The sequence below is a fragment of the Panthera onca genome, chromosome A3, assembly GCF_046562875.1.
Source record: "Panthera onca isolate mPanOnc1 chromosome A3, mPanOnc1 haplotype 2, whole genome shotgun sequence".
NCBI lineage: Eukaryota > Metazoa > Chordata > Mammalia > Carnivora > Felidae > Panthera > Panthera onca.
In genome coordinates, this window is record NC_138341.1 from 96,814,770 (window position 1) to 96,842,487 (window position 27,718).

The 27,718-nt window shown below is 39.9% G+C and overlaps 1 protein-coding gene across 7 annotated transcripts in view; it reads left to right on the forward strand.

Annotated features, from left to right (window-relative positions):
• Window positions 1–27,718, forward strand: part of DZANK1 (double zinc ribbon and ankyrin repeat domains 1) — a 78,413-nt gene that overhangs the window by 3,494 nt on the left and 47,201 nt on the right. For all 7 annotated transcript variants that reach the window (XM_060611349.3, XM_060611327.3, XM_060611321.3 and 4 more), the window contains 5 exons: window positions 3,226–3,379; window positions 12,425–12,539; window positions 13,941–14,058; window positions 15,099–15,223; window positions 19,310–19,395. In XM_060611349.3, coding sequence (XP_060467332.2) covers window positions 3,226–3,379; window positions 12,425–12,539; window positions 13,941–14,058; window positions 15,099–15,223; window positions 19,310–19,395 — 598 coding nt within the window. The remainder of the gene's footprint in view (window positions 1–3,225; window positions 3,380–12,424; window positions 12,540–13,940; window positions 14,059–15,098; window positions 15,224–19,309; window positions 19,396–27,718) is intronic.

The window sequence follows — 27,718 nt, forward strand, 5'->3', positions numbered from 1 at the left end:
TAGCTTCTAGTGATACATTACTGAGCCTTTCTGAGTCTGAGTCTGTGTTTTTTCATTGTTAGACAGTGAGAATACTATCTGCCACTAGACCCTGTGTCAGGGTCTGGCACATTAGTAATGCCCAAATAAATCTTAACATTATTACAGAAAGAAAGCAGTGAATCCATTTCCTGGTAATGACAGGAATGTATATACATGTACTCATATATATATCTACATATATATGTACATGTGTATGTGTATATATATATATATATATATAAAATTAACATAAGGAGAAATTAAACCTTTGTTTTTAATTTGAGAGAGAAAGAGCACATGAGTGGGGGAGAAGGGCAGAGGGAGAGAGAGAGAATCTTAAGCAGGTACCATGCTCAGCACAGAGCCCAACATGGGGTTTGATCCTGCAACCCTAGGATCATGACTTGAGCCAAAATCAAAAGTCAGATGCTCAACCAACTGAGACACCAGGCACCTTTTATTTTATTTTTTTTAAGGTAATGTCTGTGCCCAATGTGGGGCTTGAACTCACTACTCTGAGATCAAGAGTAACATACTGGGGCTCCTTGGGATTCTCTCTCTCCCTCTCTCTTTCTGCCACACCCTTACTCATGACTACGTGCTCTCATTCTCTCTCAAAATAAACATCAAAAAAAAAAACAAAAACAAAAACAAAAAAAAAACTGGGGCGCCTGGGTGGCTCAGTCGGTTAAGCGTCCGACTTCAGCCAGGTCACGATCTCGCGGTCCGTGAGTTCGAGCCCCGCGTCAGGCTCTGGGCTGATGGCTCAGAGCCTGGAGCCTGTTTCCGATTCTGTGTCTCCCTCTCTCTCTGCCCCTCCTCCGTTCATACTCTGTCTCTCTCTGTCCCAAAAATAAATAAAAAACGTTGAAAAAAAAAATTAAAAAAAAAAAAACAACCCCAACCAACCAACCAAACAAACAAACAAACAAACAAAAAAAGAGATCCATGTTCTTACCCAGCCGGGTGCCCTGGGAAAGTTTTACAGATAAAATATATGAGCAAATACTTGCTTTAAAAGATTTTGAAGTTCCAATTATATATTTCAATAAATAATGTGTAAAAATTATCTATATTTTATGGTGACTCCTGTACTTCCTAGACAAATTCCAACTAAGAATACTTTATAATATACTATATCTCCCTTTATCTTTTTTAAATGTTTATTTATTTATTTAAAATTTTTAATGTTTATTTATCTGTGAGAGACAGAGATAGAGCATGAATGGGAGAGGGGCAGACAGAGAGAGAGAGAGACAAGAATCCGAAGCAGGCTCCAGGCTCTGAGTTGTCAGCACAGAGCCTGACGTGGGGCTCAAACTCATGAACCATGAGATCATGACCTGAGCTGAAGTCAGATGCTTAACCAACTGAGCCACCCAGGCGCCTCTTTAATGTTTATTTTTGAGAGAGAGAGAAACAGACAGAGAGTGTGTGCACACGCAAGAGAGGGCAGGGGTGGGGCAGAGAGGGAGACACAGAATCCAAAGGAGGCTCCCGGCTCTGAGCTGTCAGTGGAGAGCGCAATGTGGGATTCAAACTCATGAACTGGAAGATCATGGCCTGCAGAAGCCAGATGCTTAACTGACTGAGCCACCCAGGTGCCCCTACATCTTAAAAGCTAGTATTATTTTTTAAAATTCTCTTTATCTTAAAAGCTAGTATTATTGTTTAAAATTCTCAAGCTAAAATGCAGTTTTTTTTTAAGTTTATTTATTTATTTTGAGAGACAGAGCGAGAGGGGGTGGGGGAGGCGCAGAGAGACAGGGAGAGAATCCCAAGCAGGCTCCGTGCTATCAGTGCAGACCCCAGTGAAGGGCTAGATCTCACAAGCCATGAGGTCATGACCTGAGCCAAGAATCTGACACTTGAGGTGGAGAGTCCACCTGAGCCACCTAAGTGCCCCCAAAATACAAATTTAAAAAAATGTGCCCATAGCACTTGGGATGATTATTAACAAATGATGATATGAATGATAGAGGATTCAAATTCCCTAATATTTAAAGTGTTCAATAAATAAAGAGGTTGTACAATTTAATAACAAAAAGAATAATAACCCAATAGAAAAGTGGGCAAAAGTGGGGCGCCTGGGTGGCTCAGTCAGCTAAGCGTCCGACTTCAGCTCAGGTCATGATCTCGCGGTCCGTGAGTTCGAGCCCTGCGTCGGGCTCTGTGCTGACCGCTCAGAGCCTGGAGCCTGTTTCAGATTCTGTGTCTCCCCCTCTCTCTGCCCCTCCCCTGTTCATGCTCTGTCTCTCTCTGTCTCAAAAATAAATAAACGTTAAAAAAATTTTTTTTAAAAATAAAAAAATAAAAAAAAGAAAAGTGGGCAAAAGATAGGAAAGGACATTTTATAGGAAAGGAAACATAGGTGTCTTTTAAACATACGGGAATTTGCTTCCGCCCATCCCTTTACCTACTTGCTAAGCAGACCTTATCCCCTGCTTTATTTACTCCATTGGATTTAGCCACCCCTTGATATCACATATATACTTGTTTGTTTACTGTTTGTGTGTCTTTTATAAACTAGAGGCTCTGTGAGAGCAGGGACTTTGGGCACTAGTTATCATCCATCACCACACAGTTACAATTTTTTTTTCTTGTGATGAGAACGTTTGAGATCACCTCTCTTAGCAACCATTTTTGATCTTTTGAACTTTGAATTCTGTAAATTCATTACCTTTAAAATTCTTCCAAGAAGTGTAGGAATCATTCACCAAGTCCAAATAAAATATAATACCAGGATTTCTGAAGCAATGCTCAAAAAATAAAAACTTAGCTTCTGCTTTCTACATGGGTGTTGTGGTCTTAAAACTGAGCCCCGCTCTATTTATACTGATGCCTTATTGGAGTGGCACAGTAGCAAAGAGGTTCAAGAGCATGGGCTATGGATCCAGTGTAGCCAAAGTGAAACCACAACTCTGCTGTTATTGAATGACTTTCTTACCCTCCCTGGGACTCAGTTTCCTCATCTATAAAGTGGGTATAAAGTAGGACCTGTCATATAGGGTTGTACACACGCAATGAGCTAATTCATATAAAGCACACTGCCTGGCACAGAGAAAGAATTCAATTATTGTTAGTTATTGTTACACATTCTTATAATATATTAAAAAATCTCATTAATTAACTGACCCATGGGTATTATTCAGAGACTTTGCTACTTTAGTGTTAATTACAGTTACCCTGTTTTGGGTTTTTCAGACACCCCGGATGTCAACATATATTATACGCTGGATGGCAGCAAACCTGAATTTCTGAAGAGAATCGGTTATTGTGAAAACAATACATTTAAGTATACGAAGCCTATTACTCTACCTGATGGAAAAATACAAGTTAAAGCTATTGCAGTCTCTAAGTAAGTTAAGAGCATGGTGATTAAAATAACTGGTCAGATAATGACATTATGTTTTAATTTTATTTCTTTCTTTAAGAATAAGTGTTGTATTAGAAGGACACTAAAAGGAAAGTAACTTTAATTTCAACATATATCTATAACTTTTGTGTTTTGTTTGCCTTTTACTGAGGTATACTGTAAAGTGTACAAATCATGAGAATACAGTTTGATGAGGTGCTGTGTATATTAATATATATTAACACTGTTTTTCTTTTTTTTTTTTTTAAGTTTATTTCTTTATTTTGAGAGAGAGAGAGCACAAGCAGGGGAGGGGCAGAGAGAGGGAGAGACAGAATCCTAAGCAGGCTCCACACCATAAGTGCAGAGCCTGATGCAGAGCTCGAACTCAAGAAATGTGAGATCATGACCTGGGCTGAGATCAAGAGTTGGATGCTTAATTGACTGCGCCACCCAGGCAACCCAACACTGTTTGTATTTTCAATTCCACGTTGGGATTTTGGGAAGGAAGAGCCTTTTCAGGGTTTGGGACCTTTGGAGTGGTTCATCAGACTTTGAAGAAAATACTGTTTTTAGTGGATGGTTCTTTTATTCCATAGGACACAGCCTACAACCACCACCATCATTCTCTATTTTATTTTGTATTGACTTAATCGACCTTCATGGCGACTGCCATTTTAATCTTTGGACATTAGCTCCTTTATGCCTTTCTTTGTCCTTTCTTTCCTGCTCAAGGACTTTTTCTAATTTTCAAGTATAGAAACACCACTTAATTTTGAAACTGTGTGTTATAGAGAAAATAACTCAAATGCTTTGCCAGTCTGTGTGTCTGTGATAGAAGAATTCTACTGCACAGCAAGACAGGTTTAGCCACATTTTTTTTAAACTTTTTTTTTTTAACGTTTATTTATTTTTGAGACAGAGAGAGACAGAGCATGAACGGGGGAGTAGCCACATTTTTGAAACACTTTTAAAGTCCCATACCCTGGATTTGCACAGGTACTTTATAAAAGTCTCTCCAGGCTCCCCCTGGTGGCTGAGCTACTGCATGGCTTTTGAGGAGAGCTACAAATTAAACACAGATGACTGCTTTGGCGTTTGGAAATTTAAAAAAGAATACAATCAAAACAAAACAAAACACTCTCATACACATTATTGTTCTTAATTAAAGATTGCAAAAATTGGCTTTTTTCACTTGCCAAACCACTTCTGTCAAAACAAGTCATCTCAATTATCATTAAAAACAGGCAGGGGCATCTGGGTGGCTCAGTCAGTTAAGTATCTAACTTTTGGTTTTGGCTCACGTCATGATCTTGTGGTTTGTAGGATTGAGCCCCATATCCGGCTCTGTGCCAAGAGCCTCCTTGGGATTCTCTCTCTCTGCCCCTCCCCCATTCACACTCTTTCTTGCCCTCTCTCTCAAAATAAATAAACATTTAAAAAAATTAACAAGCAAAAAAAAAAAAAATTAACAAGCAAAATACTCTGGTGCTTAATGCTCTAAGGCAGCCCCTCTTATAAGGGGCAGGCAGTAATGATACGAAGTAGTAATTACTAACTATGTAATTCAGAGGAGTTAACATAGCTTTCAAAAGAGTGTAAAATAAGGTCATTCTTTATGCATCTCCTCATCTTGCTCTGTGCCCACTTAACATCTGTCCTGAAAGCACTGTTAGTATTTCAGGTGAGCTCAGCTCAGGGAAGGTATTTATACAAAAATGTTTTTGAGTCTTCAAGACAGGAAAGAAATTATACTGCTTCACCTAAGCCTTTTTTTCTAGGTACTTAAGGTAATTAATTTCTTAATAGGGAGAAAAGGATTTGAAATGAGAGTGTTAACAATTAAAGGCCACTAAAATGTTAAGAGGAAAAATTATGGGGGTGCCTGGGTGGCTCAGTCAGTTAAGTGTCCAACTTTGGCTCAGGTCATGATCTCATGGTCTGTGAGTTTGAGCCCCACGTTGGGCTCTGTGCTGAGAGCTCAGAGCCTGGAGCCTGCTTTGGATTCTGTGTTTCCATTTCTCTCTGCCCCTCTCCTGCTCATGCTGTCTCTCTCTCAAAAATAAAAAAAAAAAATTTTTAAAAGGAGGAAAAATTATGGTCATGAAGTTTTGAGTGATATGGGAAAATATTTATGATATAAATGAAAACAAATTAGGGTGTAAGAGTGCACTATAGTATTTTGACACTTTTTAGAAATGCGTTGTACCAAAAAAAAAAAAAAAAGAAAAAAAGAAATGCGTTGGAACAGAACTGGAGAAGGGCAATGACCAGAGCTGAGTGAGCAGTAGGCAAGGAGGGCCCATTACACGGAGGCAGCGATCTCCCCTTTCCCTGAGCCAGACTGCCAGGGACACTGTGGATGTCTTTGTTTCAAAGGGGTCAGGTTGAGGGACAGCCCCAGTCCCTTTCTGTCCCAGCTCAGTTTGCAAAAGGTACTGACATGTAATTCTTCTTTACTGTAAGCTTTCTATTTAGTTTGCTTCTTATGATTAAGTCATTTGAAAATGAACACACAAGCCACACGTTAGCATTCTTTGCCTCTGGTGATTCAGTCACTTTTTGTGTTGTTGTTGTTGATAATTTTTATAGCTTCCAAAATTTAACAGTGAGCATTGCTTTTGTAATACACAGAAATAACACAGAATCTCCAAAATCATCATGGAACCAGTGCTTCTCAAGCTTGGCTGCTGAATCAGTTGGCTATTGCTGTATAACAAATCGCCCTGACAGTTAGTGGTCTTAAAAGAAACATCATTTATTTGCTCATTATTCTGTGGATCAGCATTTTGGTGTGCATGCATCCGGGTAGTTGTTCTGCTGGCCTTGCCTGAGGTCACTGACATGGCAGCAGTAATTTTGGTCTCACCTTGAGCCTGCTAGTCTAAGAAAGTTTGAGTCACATTTCTGGTGGTTGATGCAAGTCGTTGGCTGAGCCTTGTGTCTCCAGTTGGGTAACCTGAGTTTTTTTTTTCACTCAGTTCCAAAAGCTGTAAGAGAAACGGCAAGCCCTAATGCGCAGATGTTTTTCTAGTCTCTGCTTGTGTCGTATTTGTTAATGTTTCATTGACCAAAGTAAGTCATGTGGCAACACTCAAAGTCAATGTGTGAGGGGATTCTACAAGGGCACCAGGGCACCACGGTGCAGATAGATAAGTCATAATGTCTTGGACTGTTATTGTGACAGTCTACCACAGGTTGCCATCAGAGTCACCCAGGGAGCCTTGCAGAATCTCTGTGCCCAGGTCACACACTCCAGACCAGGCACCAGGGCACCACGGTGCAGATAGATAAGTCATAATGTCTTGGACTGTTATTGTGACAGTCTACCACAGGTTGCCATCAGAGTCACCCAGGGAGCCTTGCAGAATCTCTGTGCCCAGGTCACACACTCCAGACCAACTAAACAACAATCTCTTGGGGGTGAGACCCAGGCATCAGTATTTTTAAAGTTTCCTGATGATTCTAATATGCAACCAAAGGTGGCAACTGACACATTAATGGGGGAAAAATGTTTCCATTTAGAGAGATTTGACCAATACAACTTTTTCGAAATACAGTAAAACCTTGGATTGTGAGTAACTTGTTCTGCGAGTGTTCCACAAAATGAGCAAACATTTCTACTAAATTTTAACTTGATAAATGAGTGATGTCTTGCAATACGAATAGTATGTGATGCCGAATGTCACATGATCACAACTGAGCCAATGGTTCTTGAAACTTGCTTTGATATACAAGTGCTTTGGACTACAAGCATGTTTCCAGAATGAATTATGCTCACAAACCAGGGTTTTACATATATGATATGTATATATGATGTATATATATATATATTTAATGCTTATTTATTTTTGACAGGGAGAGAGAGTGTGTACAAGTGGAGGAGGGGTGGGGGGGGGGGAGACTGAGGGTCTGAGGCGGGTTCTGCACTGACAGAAGAGAGCCCAATGTAGGGCTTGAATTCACAAACCATGAAATCATGACTTGAGCCAAAGTTGGAGGCCTAACTGACTGAGCCACCCAGGTGTCCCTGAAATATATATAGATATTTATATATGTATTTATATATATCTATATATATCTATATATATATATATCTATATAGTATCTATATATATATATATATCTATATAGATATATATATATATTCAATGTTAATTTTATTTTTGAGAGGGAGAGGGGCAAAGAGAGAGGGGGACAGAGTATCCAAAGTGGACTCTGTGCTGACAGCAGAGAGCCCGAACCAGGGCTTGAACTCATGAACCGTGAGATCATGACCTGAGCTGAAGTTGGACACTCAACCACTGAGCCACCCAGGTGCCTATGAGATATATTTTTATTAAAGTGTAATATTCTAGAATGAAATAAAAGGACGTGTTTGCCTTCATGTGTCCTTATATATATACATGAATTTTCACGTCAGAGCATGGTCAATGAGGAACACAGGTGAACAGGAGGGGCTGGGAGCTTGGGGACATTTCAGCAAGCAGGGGTGGGTTTTAGGTTTTTAGTTTATTTATTCATTTAGAGACAGAGGAGGAGGAGTGGCTGAGAGAGAGAGACAGAGAGAGAGAGAGAGAGAGAGAGAGAGAGAGAGAATCCCAAGCAAGCTCTGCGTTGTCAGCACAGAGCCTGACACGAGGCTGGAACCGATGAACTGTGAGATCGTGACCTGAGCTGTATAATCAATAGACAGATGCTTAACTGACTGAGCTACCCAGGTGCCCCAGGTTTTAGGTTTTAATGGTGCATAATCATGGTCTAGTCCAGGGTCTGTAAACTTTCTGACATCTGTTTTGCTTCTTTAAAAGCCACCTTTATGGCCAGGAAATTCCCGCTTTGATATCATCATTGTTTTGAGAATGAACTTGGGTGGTTCTCCCTTCTTTGTCAGTTACCTTATATGGCGGTTAAGATAAATGGAGCTGCCCTGAGGTAAAAGTTGTCTTGAACTGAAGGTAGGTGGTTGGGGGAGCCAGAGTTCCCTAAGAAAAACCATTTTTCTTCCATGAGGGACATCCCAGTTTTACAGCAACAGAATAAAGTAAACTCATTAGCAGGTTACCAGGGCATGTCACGGTCATCCCTCTGCAGCCCCGTGCAGGATATAATGTGTGGAGGAAAGATCCAGATGTCATCTCCATAGGCAGCAACAAAGGCAAGAAGAACACTGCTTCGAGAGAGGTAGTTTGGACAGTGGGACAGAGGATGGAGGTTGTTGACCTTCAGATCTGGACTTTAATCCCAGTTCTCTTGCTCCTCTTTGTCTGACCTTGAATAAGTTATGTGGCCTTCTGATTCTCAGTTTCCCCATTTGTTAAATGAAGTTAATAAAACTTAGTTGACAGCCATTGTGAAGATCAGAGGCAATACACTTGGCATCGCACATGTAGTAGCTGTTATTGTTGTTTGTTGTTATTCAGATTCTTAACAAAGGCCTAGCAGATTGCTGTTGTGTGACCCAACTCAAAAGGCATGCTTCTGTATTTGAAAAATCTCTGCCTGCCTGGGTAAGTGGTTTCCACTTAACCCCTTCATGTTCCTAAACCAGAGATTCTCAGTTGGGCATAATTGGGCCCCAAAGGGGACATTTTGTAATGTCTGGAAATATTTTTGGTTGCCACATCTGGAAGTGGGAGTGTGCTGGTAGCATCTGATGGGTGGAGATCAAGGATGTTGCTAACCATGTTGTGCACAGGACAGCCTCCTACAACAGAGTTATCTAACCTGAAGTTTCAGTAGTTCTCAGTAGATTGAGAAAACCCGACTTGGACAAGTTGCAGAATTCTTACAGATCCAGCTTCTTACCTCTTGTAATCATCCAAGCAATTCTGTTGTTTTATTGAGAGGGTAATAATCTTTGTGAGGACAGAGCTACATGTAACTTTTTATTTTATTTTATTTTTGTCGAATGTACCTTCTATTACTCCTCCTAAAGATCCATATTTAAGGCCTCTGATTTCAATCCTTGAAAAAATTTATGTGTATTCAAGTGAGATTTGGGCTGAGTAGGATTTCTAGTTCCAACCCCAAACCTAAGCCTTTTTTGATATACAGTCAAGAAATCCTTCTACTTAGCAGACATTTGAAGCTAGTTTCTGGGCTTCTTTTGGAGGGAAGAAAGTCCATGGGTGAGAACCCTGGCTGGGTCCCCATGGAAGGTGCCGGCTATGGTGGAGACAACCTATGTCTTCCAGGAGTAGAGCAAGTGGCTGGGCAGTCAGGCTTCTACTCAGTGTGATGGGGTCGGGGCTAGAAGCACACATTTCAGGGAGCCCTGCAGTTATCCAGGCTTTGAAGGATTCCTGAATGGAGATGTTTGTGGTGTCCGGGAAGTGTGCTAGCAAGGAGGATGACTGTATGTATATTGGATGACAGACCTGAGGCCAAAAGTGAACATTTAGATGAAATGAACGTTGGAGTGAAGGAGTTAAGCAAAGATCATCTGTATCTGCGTCCAGATTTCTGTACCGGTAAAACTGGTTTTGTTATTAAGAACAAAACAAAACAAAACCAAACCAAACAAAACAAAACATGTGCTTCCCTAAAGTTTAGCCACCCGTATATCGCTCCAGCCAATGAACATGCAAGTATCCATTGATCATGTTATTTCTTCAGTATTGTCCCTCACTGATAGATAGTGGTGATTGACGTGAATTACGTATTTCTGATAATTCTTTTCTTCTAAAAATGTAGCCTGAAACTTGTATATTGCTTAATGTTTAACATTTCTCAACTGTTTTGGAATTGATGTTTATGTGTTTACAAATATTTACTTAATCAAAGAATTTAAAGCATTTTAGGGCATGGAAAAGTAAAAGAGCCCAGACATGTAAGACTATATTTGTGTGGTGACATTTTTTTAATTAAAATTTTTTTAAAATTTTTAAATGATTATGTATTTTGAGAGAGAGAGAGAGAGAGAGAGAGAGAGAGAGCATGATCAGGGGTGGGGCAGAGAGAGGGAGGGAGAAAGAGAAAGTATCCCAAGCAGTCTCCATGCTACCAGCACAGAGCCAGATGTGGGGCTTGACTACACAAACTGTGAGATCATGACCTGAGCCCAAACCAAGAGTTGGATGCTTAACCAGTTGAGCCACCCAGGTGCTCTGGTGAAATTCATTTTAAATGTCTGCAAAAGGTAAAATTATAGGGATAAGATACAGATCAGTGGTTGCCTGGGGTAGGGGTTGGTAGCAAGGAGTGTCTTCAAACAGGCATAAGGGATTTTTTGGAGTGTGGGGTGACAAGTGTTCTAAAACTGGATTGTGGTAATGGTCACACAATTGTGTAAATTTGCTGAATATTCTCAAACTATATACTTAAAATAGGTGAGTTTCATGTCATGTAAATTATACCTCAATAAAGTTGTTTTTAAAAATTAAGAGGGGCACCTGGGTGGCTCATTTGTTTGAATGTCCAACTTTTTTTTTTTTTTTAATGTTTATTTATTTTGAGAGAGGGCGCACGAGCTCAAGCAAGTGCAGGGGAGGGGCAGACAGAGAGGGAGACACAGAATCTGAAGCAGGCTCCAGGCTCTGAGCTGTCAGCATAGAGCCTGACCCAGGGCCTGAACTCACAAACCACGAGATCATGACTTGAGCCAAAGTTGGATGCTTGATGGACTGAGCCACCCAGGCAGCCCATGAGTGTCTACCTCTTGATTTTAGCTCGGGTCATGATCCCAGAGTTGTGAGATAAAGCCTGTGTCAGGCTCTGCACCCCCTATGTTCCTCTCCCCTCCTTGCATGTGCTCTGTCTCTCTAAAAAAATAAAAATAAAATAAATGGAAAAAAAAAGTCTAGGCAAGCTGCTGGTGCTGAGATGCAGTCACCACCAGTTTTTAGTTATGGGCACCTCTATATTGCTTTCTCATGGAACTTCTATTGTATCCAAGAGGAACAAGATTAATGGTGAAATGTTATGAATACATTGAAAAATTGCTGGTATGTAAGGAATTAAGCTTGCCAGAGCAGATGCTACCTTCAGCTGGAGGAAGGAAAATTCTCTTGGCTCACATGGAATGGTTTATTGGTAACCCCACTCTTTGTTTTAGAATAGTTTGAGGCTTAAGGTATGAAATCTTATGGTGAGTGTGGCGGACTCCAAAAACGCAATAAACCATGCCTCCCAGTAAAGCCCCTGTGCTTAAATCTGGGCTGGCCCTACAACTTACTTTTGACCAATAAAATGCTTCAGAAATGATGTTAAGTCTAGATAAAAAGAAGTATTACAGTTTCTGCTATGGTGTCTTGGAACATAAACCCTGGGTGAAGCCAGGCACTATGAAGGATGTCTGATTTCCCTGAGCCATCCATACTGTGAGGAAGCCTAAGCTAACCACCATAAGAGGGAGGGAGAGGAAAACAGAGACAGATAGACACCAAGGCTGAGAAAGAAGACTGGCGAGCCCCCAGCTGTTCCAGTTATGCTAGCCCAGTCTCTGAATATGAGGGAAAAAAGCATTTTATTTATTTATTTAAAAATTTTTTTAATGTTTATTTTTGAGAGAGAGAGAGCGCAAGCACAAGCGGGGGAGGGGCAGAGAGTGAGGGAGACACAGAATTGGAAGCAGCCTCCAGGCTCTGAGCTGTCAGCACAGAGCCCGACGTGGGGCTTGAACTCATGAACCACGAGATCATGACATGAACCGAAGTCAGATACTCAACCGACTGAGCCACCCAGGTGCCCCAAGAAAGCATTTTAGACATCCAGCTGAGCTAATCTTTCAGTTCACTCCAGTCTAACTGATATCTATCTGACCATGTGAGAGATGACAAATGAGAGCTACCCAGCTGGGCCTGGCTAAACCAGTTTGTGTGTGAAGACACTATGTTTTGGAGTGCTTTGTTACACAGCAGTAGATAATCTAACTGAGAACCGGGTAAGGAAGGACTTTAAAAGTTGTGCTTTGATTTTTCCAGTTTAAAACATAATAACCTTAGTAGTGAGGCCAAGGAACTTCATAGAGTTCTCTTAATTGTTAGCCATCTTTTCTTTGAAGCTTTGTGTGACACAGAGGCTCTTTCTATTTTGAATAATTTTCAGGGACTGCAGACAGAGTGGCATGGTAACAAAGGTGTTTCAGGTGGGCTATGAGCCACCAAATGCAGTGTCTTCTGAAGACAATGTTGAAAATATTCTCAAAGATTCTTCAAAGCAGGCAAGTAATGAACCTGTAGCCCTTTCAGATAGTCACCACATTCTTGGTTCCTCCTTTCTCAGCGATCCCATCTTCTTTTTCATTTCATACCCTATGCTCACATGTCCTTATAATTGAGGTCAGTAGTGGCCATTGCAGAGTGATTTCCCACCCGTCGGTCATTCCATCCTGCACGTGTTTCATCCTGCACATTAGACATTCCTACCCAGCATCACGGCCTATGCTCCAGTGTCTTCATTGATTCCCCACTTACCTATTGATGAAAGCAGAAACCTTTAGCCTGGTATCCCAAGTGATCAGTTTCTGTCTTCAGTAATCCTTTATTGCTCTGTGACTCCCCTGTATATATGGCAGCCAAACTAGACTCTGTATGTTGTGTGCTATCATTGCTGTCTCCTAGCATCCAGGCCTTCTCCTTCTGTATAGTGCTTTCAATATGTGATTACTTTGCTTGTTGTCTGTCTTCTTCATGCGGTGTAAATTCCAAGGTGGCAGAGAGCATGACTGCCATACTCATTGCCTTCCATAGAGGTGGGCAGGAGAAGGCAGTGAGTGTACATTTGTTGAACAGATACATCAGACTAGTAGAAACCATCTGTGACCAAAGCCTCACCTCTTTAGAGAGTGAACTAGACTTATCTACAAGGATGTTTGAAACTTCAGTCCCTGGGCTATGGGCATCGGTGAGATAGATCCAAGAGCCAGAGGATGGGCTAACCCATGGTAAGGCAACCAGCCAACAAGTCTCAGTCATGGAGGTCTTGATGGGGATGACTGGAAGTTTGTGAGGGAGTCCCTTCAGCCCAAGTTTGGACCAGAGCCCATAGAGGTGGTTGTGGGAGCAGAGCAGTGGGTGCAGGTATAGTGTGGGGTTCAAGTGTGATCAGATCAGAGATCTACCGTGGGCAGGGGCATCCAGCAGAGGCTGAGCCTACATGCATCAGCAGGGGCTCAGGCTTGAACAAGCCATAACCGGCTGCATCCAGGAGAAGAAAGTTCATGGAGAATAGTATGAGGATTGTGTATGAGCAGGTATTGTACTTAAGTCCTATCTTGGTCTGACCCCACCCTTTATTTACTTCCTGGATCTGGTGGTCCCTTTGTTATTCCCCAGACTGCCATGATTGTAACATCCTGCCTTCATGTCCTGCTGTTGGCCGCTGTTCCTGGCTGTTTGACTGCTGGTCCCTACCAACCAGACATGCTGCCAGCCAAGGGCCCAGATACAAAGCTGTGTGTTTTCAGAGTAAAGTAAAACAGAGGTTACTATGTAAAAAACTACTGTAAACCCTTCCCAGCAAGAAGTACATACCATGACACTGTCTCCACCTGGCAATTTTTAATTTTCACATTCTAAATGGGTGTAATGAAGTGACTGACATGAAATCTCTTCATTCCTAGGAATTGAAAAATGGGTTTGTTGGGTCAAAACTACGGAAGAAATGTAAGAATGCTGAAAATAAACAGGGTTGGAACGTTAACCTTAGAAAGTCTCCAAGTATGACATGGCAGGACGAAGGTAAGGTTTAGAATTGTAAACCACCAAACAGGTTCACTGCTGGTTTTCTTGTGTGAAGAAGGGTTAGAATAAGAAATACTGGAATAGAAAAATAAGCTATAATCTGAGTCTTAGTGCTGTCCTCACTAACAGTTTAAGCATTGAGGAGGGCACCTGTTGGGATGAGCACTGGGTGTTGTATGGAAACCATTCTGACAATAAATTTCATATTAAAATAAAAAAAAAGACCAAGAGGGATAATCAAGGAGTCCAACAAAGTGAGATTTGTCGACCCATTGCAACGAGGGATACCACACCTCAGAGGAACCATGGGGCATCTCACCAAATAAAGGAAAAGGCACAGTTATAAGGTTAAGAGGGGCAGGTGGAATTTGGGAAGCAGAATTTTGACAAACTTGAAGCAAAGCAGGGCCTGGTGTAAAGTGCTCACCATCAAGTATGTATTGTAAAGGGAACCAGGGTTTTGTTCACCTTGGAAACTGAAAATAAATGTGGAATGTTGTATTCAGAGATCCTTCTCTGATGCTCTACACCAAGGTTGGAAATTGAGGCTGCTTCTCTGTGTCCGAGTGACTTACGTCCTCCAGGCAAGAGTCGGAGGTTTCATTCTTGCTGATATGATTTCAATCAGCAAAGTTTCTGATTATCTCTGGTTTCAGAGCACAAGGTTTCTCAGCAAGTAAGAAACAATAGCCACTCAAAAAAGGGGGGAGGCTGTTATGACATTTTACAGCTGCGGTGTGTCTTTAGGAGAAACAGTGTTTCCTGCTAACGTTGGCATTGGATTTGTCTATTTTCTCAGCTTGATGTGGAATATTGCAGAATGTAGCAGGGCAGATTTTTATTTTCTGAGTCCAGGCTAATTTTTTCTTTCCTAGTGCTAGTTCACTGAGTGGAGGCTTCTTTATGTAGTTGCTACGTCTAGTTAAAGATATGATGACAGTGGTCACTTAGAAGGTTTCCAACTATAAAGATGTATTTGCATGATTACATATATAATTACAGATGTCCACAGAATGATTTTTTTGAAATAATTTTAGACCTTGAGGTAGGTGAAAGAACTGACTCTAAAACATGGAAAGATCTTCGTTTCTCAGAGAGTCCACTGGAAATCCCACCTTACCATGAAGAATCAGGTTCTAGACCACCCACCCGCCAGTCTCAGGTAACTTCTAAAGAAAATCTTTATGGTACTAAATACCTCCTATATTCTTAATCTTCTCATGAAATACTTTTAAGACAGTGTACCCCAGCCTTCTCACCACGTGCCAGGCACCGTTTCAGTTCTGGGAATACTGCGTTGGACAAGAAAGGCCCCTGTACTCGGGAGCTTACATTGTATTGGGGGTGGGGGTAGGCAGATAATAAACATGTAAGTCATCAAACAAAAATTTTTTAATAGTGACAAATGTCATGAAAAAGATAAAGCGGGGGTAATGGGATAGAGCAGTGGTTCTCAAATGTGGCCCCACATACCAGTAGCATCAGCGTCACGTGGAAGTTTATTAGAAATACAGATGCTCGGGCCCCAGCCCAGATCTTTTGAATCAGAGATTCCGAGGCTGGGCCCAGTGTCTGTTTTAATTGGTCCTTCTTCTGATGCATACTGAAGTTTGAAAACCCGTGGGATAAAGAATGACCACAGAGGAAGAACAAGAGTGGTTCTAATTTGGGGTGACAAGAGAGGTCCTCCTTAAATTTGAATTGAACGTTCTGAATGGAATTGAATTGATGTTTGAATTCAAGATGAACAGAAGCCAGCCCTGCAAAGATCTTGGAAGCAGTAACAATAGCAAAGTGAGGGAGTACCAGGAGGTTGGTGTGGATGGAGCATGGTGAGCAAGGCAGGAGATGAGATGGGAAAGGTAGGCTGGGGCCAGAGCACAGACCCCTGTGGTTCTCAACACGGCTGTATAGTAGAGTCATCTGAGGGGCTTCAAACCAATCCCAAGAACCCAACCTCAGAAAAAGTTGTTTTTAATGTTTATTTATTTTTGAGTTGTGGGGGAGAGAGAGAGAGAGATTTTCTTTATGTATGACTATTTGGATTACCTTGCCCACCTAGAGTTGTTTTAAGGAAAAGATAGAGTAAGACAATATGTGAAGATTCCAACATTTAAAATCTCCTAAAAACAGAAACTCTTTCTGGACACATTACAAATTGTTATGGTCACGTGAGACTGTCTTCTGAAAACAGTTATGATTGCATTTTGTCGTACACCACTCATTCTTCAAAATGATATTTTTCTGTCTAAAAATCAGTATTATACACTATAATGGCTACAGTGGTGAGCATTGCTCACAGGTGTTTAGTGTAAATTAGTCCATTTGGTAACCAAGGAACCATTCTTCCAGAAGACTGGGAAAGGGTGATCTTCTATTGCAGGGATAGTTGTTCTTTTGTTTACTAGGTTTCCATGAAGGCCTTAGTAGGTCTGTGGTCCTCGGCCTGGGCTTTGTGGCCCTCCAAGAAATATGGTGGGTGGGCAGATAGAGTTGTTACAAGGAAAAGATAGAGTAAGACAATTTGTGAAGACTCCAACATTTAGAATCCTCTAAAAAATAGGAACATTAAGGACACATTTGGGGACTTTGACTAGAATTCAGAGGAGCAAGGGGGCCAGAAAAGGACCACAAAATATTTATCTTCCACTCTTTTTATTCCTATTGGTATGAGACTCTTGTCAACATTCCAGCTGAATCCCATCTGAACCATACTTCAGCGAACATCAGAATTAATGATACTGGTGGGTATTATAACATGTCAGCAACCACCAGGAAGACAAGATGTCTCTGAACTAAGCACTGACCTGAGGGGTGCCATCAGGGGCTAGACAGCAGAGTAAATGCATGGTACAGCCTGGGTGGGAGAGAAATGACAGCCTACACTAGGCTTCAGTTTCAGGGCATAAGAGTTGGGGGTTCTCTAGCAACGTGGAATGCCCCAGTCAGTTAGTGGGTTATCTCTACTCAGCTCTGGCCAACTATTGACAAGAAGGCCTATGGGCTCAGTGTTGCCACATCTTGATTTTACAAGAAAAGCCAGAAACCTGCCTGTTTATGTGTAAATATTAACAATTAAATCAAAATTTGAAACATTGTGGACCAGTATATCTGGGTCAAATGGAACTCAACGGCAGGCGAGATTTAGCCAGTAGACCACCACTTTGTGACACCTGGTCTATGCCACGTTGGACCTGACATGAAAGCAACTCAAGACCCCTGACCACTCCCTATTGCCTACAGCACAAGTTCTAGCTTCCTAAGCTCTGCGTGCAGGTATCGTGGTAGACAGGGACCCTACCGGGGTCAGATAGGCTGAGGTACCTGAGACAGTTCACATTCTGTTGATGCGACCTCAAGCAAGTGACTCAACCTTTCTGAGCCTCAGCATCTTCATCTCAAAAATGGGGATTATATGTGCCTCTTTGTGTGAGGCACTGAGATGGGACACAGTATCGTTTCTCTCATATTTGGGCCAAAATGCGTGACTGAATCCCATCAGGAGGAAACATCAGACAAAACCAAATTAAAGGAGATTCTAAAAATTAAATTCAAACATGTCAAGGTCATGAAAAGTAAGGACAGACTGAGGAACAATTCCAGATTAAAGGAGACAAAAGACACATGACCACTAAATGCAAAGCGTGACACTGGACTGGATCCTAAACCAGGAAAAAAATAAATAAATAGCTGTGAAGGACGTCATTGGCATAAACAATGACATTTGAGTAAAGATCTGGGGGTTAGATCACAGTATTGGGTAGCTGTTAACTTTTCTGGTTTTGATAATCGCATTGCTGCGTGAGAGGACATCATTGTTCTTAGGATGTGCACACTGAAGAATGTAGGGGGAAAGGGGCATCATAACTGCCGTCCATTCTCACATGGTTCAGAGAGAGATAGAGAAGGGAAGTGCACTGGGCAAAATGTTAATGTGAAAAACTGGTCAAGCTGGGTATGCAGGAGTTATTTGTACTCTCCCTGTACTTCTTCTGTAAGTTTGAAATTATTAAGAAATTATTGAAATTTGGGGTGCCTGGGTGGCTCAGTCGGTTAAACGTCCGACTTCAGCTCAGGTCAAGATCTCGTGGTCCCTGAGTTCGAGCACCACGTCGGGCTCTGGGCTGATGGCTCAGAGCCTGGAGCCTGCTTCCGATTCTGTGTCTCCCTCTCTCTCTGCCCCTCCCCCGTTCATGCTCTGTCTCTGTCTCAAAAATAAATAAAACGTTAAAAAAAATTAAAAAAAAAAGAAATTATTGAAATTTAAATTAAGTTTCAAAAGAAACTTACAAACATTTAAAACATGGGGAAAATGCTACCCACCTTGTAAGGTCATTGTGAAATGTCAAGGAGATAATGGCCACATGATGCCGTTTTAGTAGTGTCAGACCCTCCTTAAGTGATAGCTTCTCCCCTCCACATTCCTCCTCCAGCCCCTCAGACCTCCAAACCATGTCAAATGGCTGAGCCCTGGGATAGGCTGAGGACTGCCCTGCCACTGTGCCTTTGCAAATGGGTTTCTTCTGCTTGGGATTCCCATTGTCCTTGTGTCCATTTGACGAACCTTTCTTTACACCCCAGGCCCAGCTCAGATGTTAGCACCCTGGGAGGCCCTTCTCCCCTGGAGCAAGTGTGATTATGTCCTCTAGGGTCCCATGGGACTACACACACACACACACACACACACACACACACACACACACACACTACACCGAACCTACAGTGTTTCAGTATTTTGTGTATATTCCAGTTCAGGTCCTGGAGGGTAGGTATCATGTAATATTTATATTTCCCCCCTTCTGTGTCAAACACAGTACCTGTTACAAAGTGAATGCTCAAATAAGAATATATCAAAATGATTTCAATGTTTTTGGATAACAACAGGTAGTTGCTGCATATGTTCTTTTAGGTGACTACTTTGAGTTTCCTAAGGATCTCAAAGATTTTTGAGAAAAATGAAGGTCAACTTAGGTTTTTAAATTCTAAACTCTGGTCTGTCTGATGGTTAATTCAGATATCTTTTCTTATAAACTCTTGTTTTTAATGAAATATACATACCTAATTGTAATAGCACTTTGATATTTTTAATGTCAGGTACTTGGGGTAATCAGTACTTAATGTTTTTTCTGTCATGGTTTTTAAAAGATGGGTACTGGATATGATAAGACAGCCCATTAGAATGAATTTTTAATGAAATTTTACTATACCATAGCTTTTACCATGATTTTATATGTATCCTTAATTGTAGTTCCCTAGTTTTGCACACATAACTGGCCAGAAGAGTTTGACAAGCACAGAGATCATGAGAATTCAAAGACAGACAGACTTTCTCAAGTAAGTATCACATTTTCTTTACTGTTTCTTAAATCCTACTGAGACATATTGTCAAAAAAATGTAAGGATGAGACATAAGAATAGTGTTTGCTCACCCAACTGTCCTTCATTACATTTTACAAAATGTTTTTTTTTAGAGAAAGAAAGCATGAGTGGGGGAGGAGCACAGGGAAAGGGAGAGAGAGAGAATCCCAAGCAGGCTCCACACTGTCAGTGCGGAGCCCAAAGCAGGACCTGAACCCTCAAACTGTGAGATCATGAGCCAAAGTCAGATGCTTAACTGACTGAGTCACCCAGATGCCCCAAAAGTTTTACAAATTTTAAAAGTGTATTGATATACAATAAAATTGCACTTCTTTAAAAAGTACAGTTGATCGCTATGTATATCACAATGTTACGTACAATAGCCAAGATATGGAAGCAACCTACGTGTCCATCAATAGGCGAATGGATAGGGAAGATGTATTATATTTATGCAATGGAATATTATTCAGCCATAAAAAGGAATGAGATCTTGCCATTTGCAACAGTGTGGATGGAGCTAAAGAATATAATGCTAAGTGAAATAAGTCAGAGAAAGACAAATACTATATGATTTCACTCACATGTAGAATCTAAAAAACAAACCAGTGAATAAACAAAGAAAAGAATCAGACTTATAAATACATAGAACAAACTGATGGTTGCCAGAGGGGAGGGAGTTAGAAGGATGGGCAAAATTGGGGAAAGAGGAGTGGGAGATACAGGCTTCTAGTTATGGAATTAATAATTCGCAGGAATAAAAGCATAGTGAATATAGTCAATGTTAATAGTGTTGCATGGTGACAGATGGTAGCTATCCTTGTGGTGAGCATAGCAAAACATAGAAAGAAGTTGGATCAGTAGGTTGTACAACTGAAACTAATTTAACACTGTGTGGCAACTATACTCAAAAAACATTTTTTTAATTCCTCATTTTGCAAAAAGAAACAGTACAATTGACATATGCATATAACCTTGAAACTACCACCATAATCAAGAAGATGAACAAGTCCATCACCTCTAAAAGTTTCCTGCACTGTACCCTTTGGAAGTCTCTCCCTTATGCTCCTCCCTATCCTAAGGCAACTTATTGATCTGCTTCTCATCACTGTAGCTTAGTTTGTATTTGGTTCTGTCCGTAAGTGGAATAATTCAGTATGTGCTCTTTTTTGCCAGGCTTCTTTCATTTTCCTAATTATTTTGAAATTCACCCATGTTGCTGCATGTTTCAAATGTTTATTTCTTTTGACTGCTGAGTCGTATCCCGTTATGTGATGCATCACAATCAGTTTATTCAGTTGTCTATTGATGGACATTTGTGTTGTTTCCAGATTGGGACTGTTACAGATAAAGCTGCTGGGAAAATTTGTATATAAATCATCATATGCACATAATAGGTTCATTTCCCTTAGGTACATACCTGGAATGAAATGGCCAGGTCATATGATAGGTATATGTCTAACATTTTAAGAAACTGCCAAACTGTTTTCCAAAGAAGGTGCACCATTTTACATTCCCTCCAGTGGTGTGTGAGAATCCCACTTTCTCTACATCCTTACCAATGCTTTAATTTTTATGTTTAGCCATTCCAGTGAGATGGTGTTTGTGGATTTCATGTGCATTTCCCTAGTGACTAATGATTTTGAGCGCCTTTAAAAGTGCTTACTTGCCATCGGTACACCTTCTTTGGGAAAGTGACCATTCAAACATTTTACCCTTTTCAAAGATTGAGTTCTATATCTCATTATTGAGTTGTACATATTCTCTTTTGTTAATATATGTTTTACAAATATTTTCTCCCAGTTTTGGCTTCTTATTTGCTTAAGAAAGTTTTTTTTTTTCTGAAGCACTTGTTTTTATTTTTTATGAAATCCAGTGTATTTATTTTTCTCTTATACTTTATGTTCATTTTGACATATTTAAGAAGTCTTTCTCAAACCCATGACATATTTCACTTACAAGATTTTATTTATGCTTTCTTCTAGAAGTTTTATCGCTATTTAGGTCCATGATCCATGTTTGATTATGGTGTGAGTTTATTCCAGCACCATTTGTTGAAAACAATTGTCCTTTCCTCACTGATTACATTTGAAATATTTAAAACCAATTGATATTTGTGTGGATCTGTTTGTGGACTCTGTATTCTGATTCACTGATGTTTGTTTATATTTACTACCACACTGCTTTGATTACCATAGCTTTATAATAAATCTTGAAGCTAAGTATTATGAATTCTCCAACTGTGTTCTTTTACAAAAATGTTTCGGTTATTCTAGGCACTTTGCACTTTCAAATAAGTTTTAAAATCGGCTTCTCAAGATCTACAAAATGTATGCTAGAGTTTTGATTTGGATTGCATTTAATTTATATATTAATTTAAGAAAAATTGATGTTATTAACAATTTTGAGTCTTTAAAGTCCAGGAAAATGGTGTATCTTACTGTTTTTTTAGGGCTTTCTTAACATCCTTCAACTATGTTTTGTAATTTTCTTTTTTTTTTAACGTTTCTTTTCTTGTCTTTTTTCTTTTTTTATGTATGTGGGTTTTTTTAATGTTTTATTTATTTTTGAGAGAGAGAGAGCACGAGAGCACAAGTGGGGGAGGGGCAGACAGAGAGGGGGACAGAGGATCCAAAGTGGGCTCTGTGCTGACAACGGTGAGCCTGATGTGGGGCTCAAACTCACGACCATGAGATTATGACCTGAGCCTAAGTCAGACGCTCAACGAGCTGAGCCACCCAGGTGCCCCTGTGTTGTGTAGTTTTCATTGCTCAGGTTTTACATATCTTCTGTCAGATTGATTTCTGAGTATTTCATGTTTTTTGATGCTGTTGTAAATGGTATTGCTTTTAAAATGTAAATTTCTGATAACTCATTGCTGGAATATAAAGTTGATTTTTATGTAGTGTTCTTATAAATTCATTTATTCTTTCAGCTTTTTTTGGTAGAGTCCATAGAATTATCTACATAGGTGATCAGGTCACCTGCAAATAAAGGCAATTGTTTTACTTCTTCATTTCCTTTATGGATATACCTTCCTTCCTCCCTCCCTCCTTCCCTTCCTCTTTCTTTCTTTCTTTCTTTCTTTCTTTCTTTCTTTCTTTCTTTCTTTCTATATAAATTGATTTATTTAAAAGTTACAAAAGAGCACAATAAAATAGAGATTATCCTTAGAATTATGAATGCTTTGTTAATATCAGGTAGGATTAGAGGGAAGGAAATGGTATTGGGTGGGGGGGAACACCTGACTAGTTCTAGAGCTTTAGATGCCTCAGTTACGCTGCAGTTGATTACATATTCATTCAGCCATTACATACTAGGTTATAGTGGTTGGGTGGCCAGTAATTTATCTACAGGGAACTCCTACACAAATTAGATCCATCTAGACCTCCTCAGTGCTGTCCCCCTCTACTCCTCAGGATCCTAAAGCCACCTGGATGATAACATTCCTTATTCATATATTCTTCGCTCCTCTAGGGTGCTGGGCAAGCTGAGAGCAGTCTGCTCTCTGCAGCTGGAACATATACAGATCCCTTTTCTTTCTTTTTCTTGGCTTGTTATTTTGGCCAGAACATCCCAGTAAACTTGGAATAGAAGTGATGAGAGTGGTTATTCTGCCTTATTCCTGAACCTAGGGAGAAAACACTCCATTTCTCAATATTAAATGTGATATCGGCTGTAGATTTTTTTGTTGCCCTTCCAGACTGAGGAAATTTTCTCCTGTTCCTAGCTTGCTGAAAGTTTTGTTTTGTTTTTAAATCAGGACTGGATGTTAGATTTTTGTCTAAAGCATTTTCTCCATCCATTAAAGTGATCATGTGATTTTTCTTTTTGTGTTAGTGTGGTAAATTACAAAGATTGATTTTTAAGGTTTAAATCCACCATGCATTCCTGAGTTAAATCTCACTTCAAGTATTATCTATTTTATATAATGTTTAATTTGATTTGCTAAAATATAAAGAATTTTTTGCATGTATGTGCATGAGGGATATTGGTCTGTAGTTTCCGTGTCTTTCTGTCTGATTTTAGTGTCAGGGTAATGCTGGGTTCATCAAATGAGTTGGGAAGTAGTCTCTCTTTTTTAATTTTCTGAGTTTGTGTAGAATTGGTATTATTTCTTTCCTAGGTGTTTGGTAGGATACACCACTGAAGGCACTGGGGTCCAGAGTTTTCTTTTAAGGAAGATTTTAAACTACACAATTTATTTGACAGATATAAGTCTGTTTAGGTTTATCTATTTCTTTTCAAGTGAACCTTGAGTTTCATTTTCTCCTCTTTTTCTGATTTCTTTAATGTAGGCAATGAAGTCTTTTATTTGAAGCCTTTCTTCTTTCTAATATAGGCCTTTAGGATTCTGCATTTCCCTGAGTACTGCTTTAGCTCCTAATGTTGGTATGTTGTGTTTTCATTTGGTTTCAGTATAAACCTTTCTAACAACTATCCTGGTGGTTTCTTTTTTGACCCATGGGTTATTTGAAAGTATTTTATTACATTTCCAAATATGTGGAGATTTTCCTTATATAGTCTGGTATTTATCTCAAATTTAATTCCTTTTTTGGTCAGAGAGCATATATTGTATGATGGGATTGGTTAATGCTCCATGTTTATTTGATGTGTACTTTGCTAAAGTGAGTATTCTATAAATGTGAATTAGGTTAAATTGGTTGATGTTATTATTTAACTCTTCTCTACCTTCACTGAGTTCTCTGTCTATTGCTTAGTCAATGATTGAGAAATCTATGACTATAATTATGAATTTGTCTACTTATCCATGCTTTCTATCAGATTTTGCTTCATATACTTTGAAGCTTTATTATTATGTGTAAACCTAATACACATAATTTGGATTCTTAGGTTCTCTTAATCATGAAATAAACTTCTTTAACCCTGGTGATACTCTTTGCTCAGAAATCTACTTTGCCTGATGTCAACGTAGCCACTTCCTGCTTTCTTCTGATTAGTATTTGCATGGTATATCTTTTTTTATCCTTTTACTTACAACCTATTTGTTTTTCCTTATTTACAGGTTTTAAAAAATGTTTATTTAGGGGCGCCTGAATGAGAGAGAGAGGGAGGGGGAGAGAGAGAGAGGGAGAGAGAGAGAGAGTGAGTGCAAGCAGGGGAGGGGTAGAGTGAGGGGGACAGAGGATCCGAAGCAGGCTCTGTGCTGACAGCTTCCACGCTGACAGCAGTGAGCCCAATGCGAGGACTTGAACTCACGGACTGCGAGCTTATGACCTGAGCCAAAGTCAGATGCTTAACTGATTGAGCCACCCAGGCATCCCTACAAATTTTTTTTTTAAGCAGCATCTAGTTAGGTCTTGCTTTTTAAAAAACCTCATAATATCTGCATTTTAATTGGGATGTTAAGAGTATATTTATTCTGACTATTGATATGTTTGAATTTAAATCAACCATCATGCTATTTGTTTTATGTTTGTCTTATCTGTTCTCTGTTGCTCTTTCCTTTTTTTCTGCCGTCTTTTGGATTAATTGGGTATGTTTCATGATTCCATTTTATTTTATACACTTTGTTAGCTTATTAGCTATAACTTTTTTTTTTTTTAGTGGCTGCTTTCAGATTTATAATACAAATTTTTAACACATCACAGTCTATCCTCAAGTGTCATTATGCCACTTCATATATAGCATAAGAACCTTACGATAGTATACTTCCAGGAACTGAGTAACAGTAGCCTTTGTGCTATTGTGGTCCTTTATCTTACTTCTACAAATATGATCCCCACAATACATTATTACTTTTATTTGCTATAATCAATTTTTGAGGCTCTTTATACTTTTATTGTGGTAAAGTATACATAAATAAAATCTACCATTTTAACAATTTTTTTTTTATTTTTTAATATATGAAATTTACTGTCAAATTGGTTTCCATACAACACCCAGTGCTCATCCCAAAAGGTTCCCTCCTCAATACCCATCACCCACCCTGCCCTCCCCCCCACCCTGCCCTCCCTCCCACCCCCCATCAACCCTCAGTTTGTTCTCAGTTTTTAACAGTCTCTTATGCTTTGGCTCTCTCCCACTCTAACCTCTTTTTTTTTTTTTTTTTTCCCTTCCCCTCCCCCATGGGTTTCTGTTATGTTTCTCAGGATCCACATAAGAGTGAAACCATATGGTATCTGTCTTTCTCTGTATGGCTTATTTCACTTAGCATCACACTCTCCAGTTCCATCCATGTTGCTACAAAAGGCCATATTTCATTTTTTCTCATTGCCACGTAGTATTCCATTGTGTATATAAACCACAATTTCTTTATCCAGTCATCAGTTGATGGACATTTAGGCTCTTTCCATAATTTGGCTATTGTTGAGAGTGCCGCTATAAACATTGGGGTACAGGTGCCCCTATGCATCAGTACTCCTGTATCCCTTGGATAAATTCCTAGCAGTGCTATTGCTGGGTCATAGGGTAGGTCTATTTTTAATTTTCTGAGGAACCTCCACACTGCTTTCCAGAGCGGCTGCACCAATTTGCATTCCCACCAACAGTGCAAGAGGGTTCCTGTTTCTCCACATCCTCTCCAGCATCTATAGTCTCCTGATTTCTTCATTTTGGCCACTCTGACTGGCGTGAGGTGGTATCTGAGTGTGGTTTTGATTTGTATTTCCCTGATAAGGAGCGACGTTGAACATCTTTTCATGTGCCTGTTGGCCATCCGGATGTCTTCTTTAGAGAAGTGTCTATTCATGTTTTCTGCCCATTTCTTCACTGGGTTATTTGTTTTTCGGGTGTGGAGTTTGGTGAGCTCTTTATAGATTTTGGATACTAGCCCTTTGTCCGATGTGTCATTTGCAAATATCTTTTCCCATTCCGTTGGTTGCCTTTTAGTTTTGTTGGTTGTTTCCTTTGCTGTGCAGAAGCTTTTTATCTTCATAAGGTCCCAGTAATTCACTTTTGCTTTTAATTCCCTTGCCTTTGGGGATGTGCCGAGTAAGAGATTGCTACGGCTGAGGTCAGAGAGGTCTTTTCCTGCTTTCTCCTCTAAGGTTTTGATGGTTTCCTGTCTCACATTCAGGTCCTTTATCCATTTTGAGTTTATTTTTGTGAATGGTGTGAGAAAGTGGTCTAGTTTCAACCTTCTGCATGTTGCTGTCCAGTTCTCCCAGCACCATTTGTTAAAGAGACTGTCTTTTTTCCATTGGATGTTCTTTCCTGCTTTGTCAAAGATGAGTTGGCCATACGTTTGTGGGTCTAGTTCTGGGGTTTCTATTCTATTCCATTGGTCTATGTGTCTGTTTTTATGCCAATACCATGCTGTCTTGATGATGACAGCTTTGTAGTAGAGGCTAAAGTCTGGGATTGTGATGCCTCCTGCTTTGGTCTTCTTCTTCAAAATTACTTTGGCTATTCGGGGCCTTTTGTGGTTCCATATGAATTTTAGGATTGCTTGTTCTAGTTTCGAGAAGAATGCTGGTGCAATTTTGATAGGGATTGCATTGAATGTGTAGATAGCTTTGGGTAGTATTGACATTTTGACAATATTTATTCTTCCAATCCATGAGCAGGGAATGTCTTTCCATTTCTTTATATCTTCTTCAATTACCTGCATAAGCTTTCTATAGTTTTCAGCATACAGATCTTTTACATCTTTGGTTAGATTTATTCCTAGGTATTTTATGCTTCTTGGTGCAATTGTGAATGGGATCAGTTTCTTCATTTGTCTTTCTGTTGCTTCGTTGTTAGTGTATAAGAATGCAACTGATTTCTGCACATTGATTTTGTATCCTGCAACTTTGCTGAATTCATGTATCAGTTCTAGCAGACTTTTGGTGGAGTCTATCGGATTTTCCATGTATAATATCATGTCATCTGCAAAAAGCAAAAGCTTGACTTCATCTTTGCCAATTTTGATGCCTTTGATTTCCTTTTGTTGTCTGATTGCTGATGCTAGAACTTCCAGCACTATATTAAACAACAGCGGTGACAGTGGGCATCCCTGTCGTGTTCCTGATCTCAGGGAAAAAGCTCTCAGTTTTTCCCCGTTGAGGATGATGTTAGCTGTGGGCTTTTCATAAATGGCCTTTATGATCTTTAAGTATGTTCCTTCTATCCCGACTTTCTCAAGGGTTTTTATTAAGAAAGGGTGCTGGATTTTGTCAAAGGCCTTTTCTGCATCGATTGACAGGATCATATGGTTCTTCTCTTTTTTTTTGTTAATGTGATGTATCACGTTGATCGATTTGCGAATGTTGAACCAGCCCTGCATCCCAGGAATGAATCCCACTTGATCATGGTGAATAATTCTTTTTATATGCTGTTGAATTCGATTTGCTAGTAT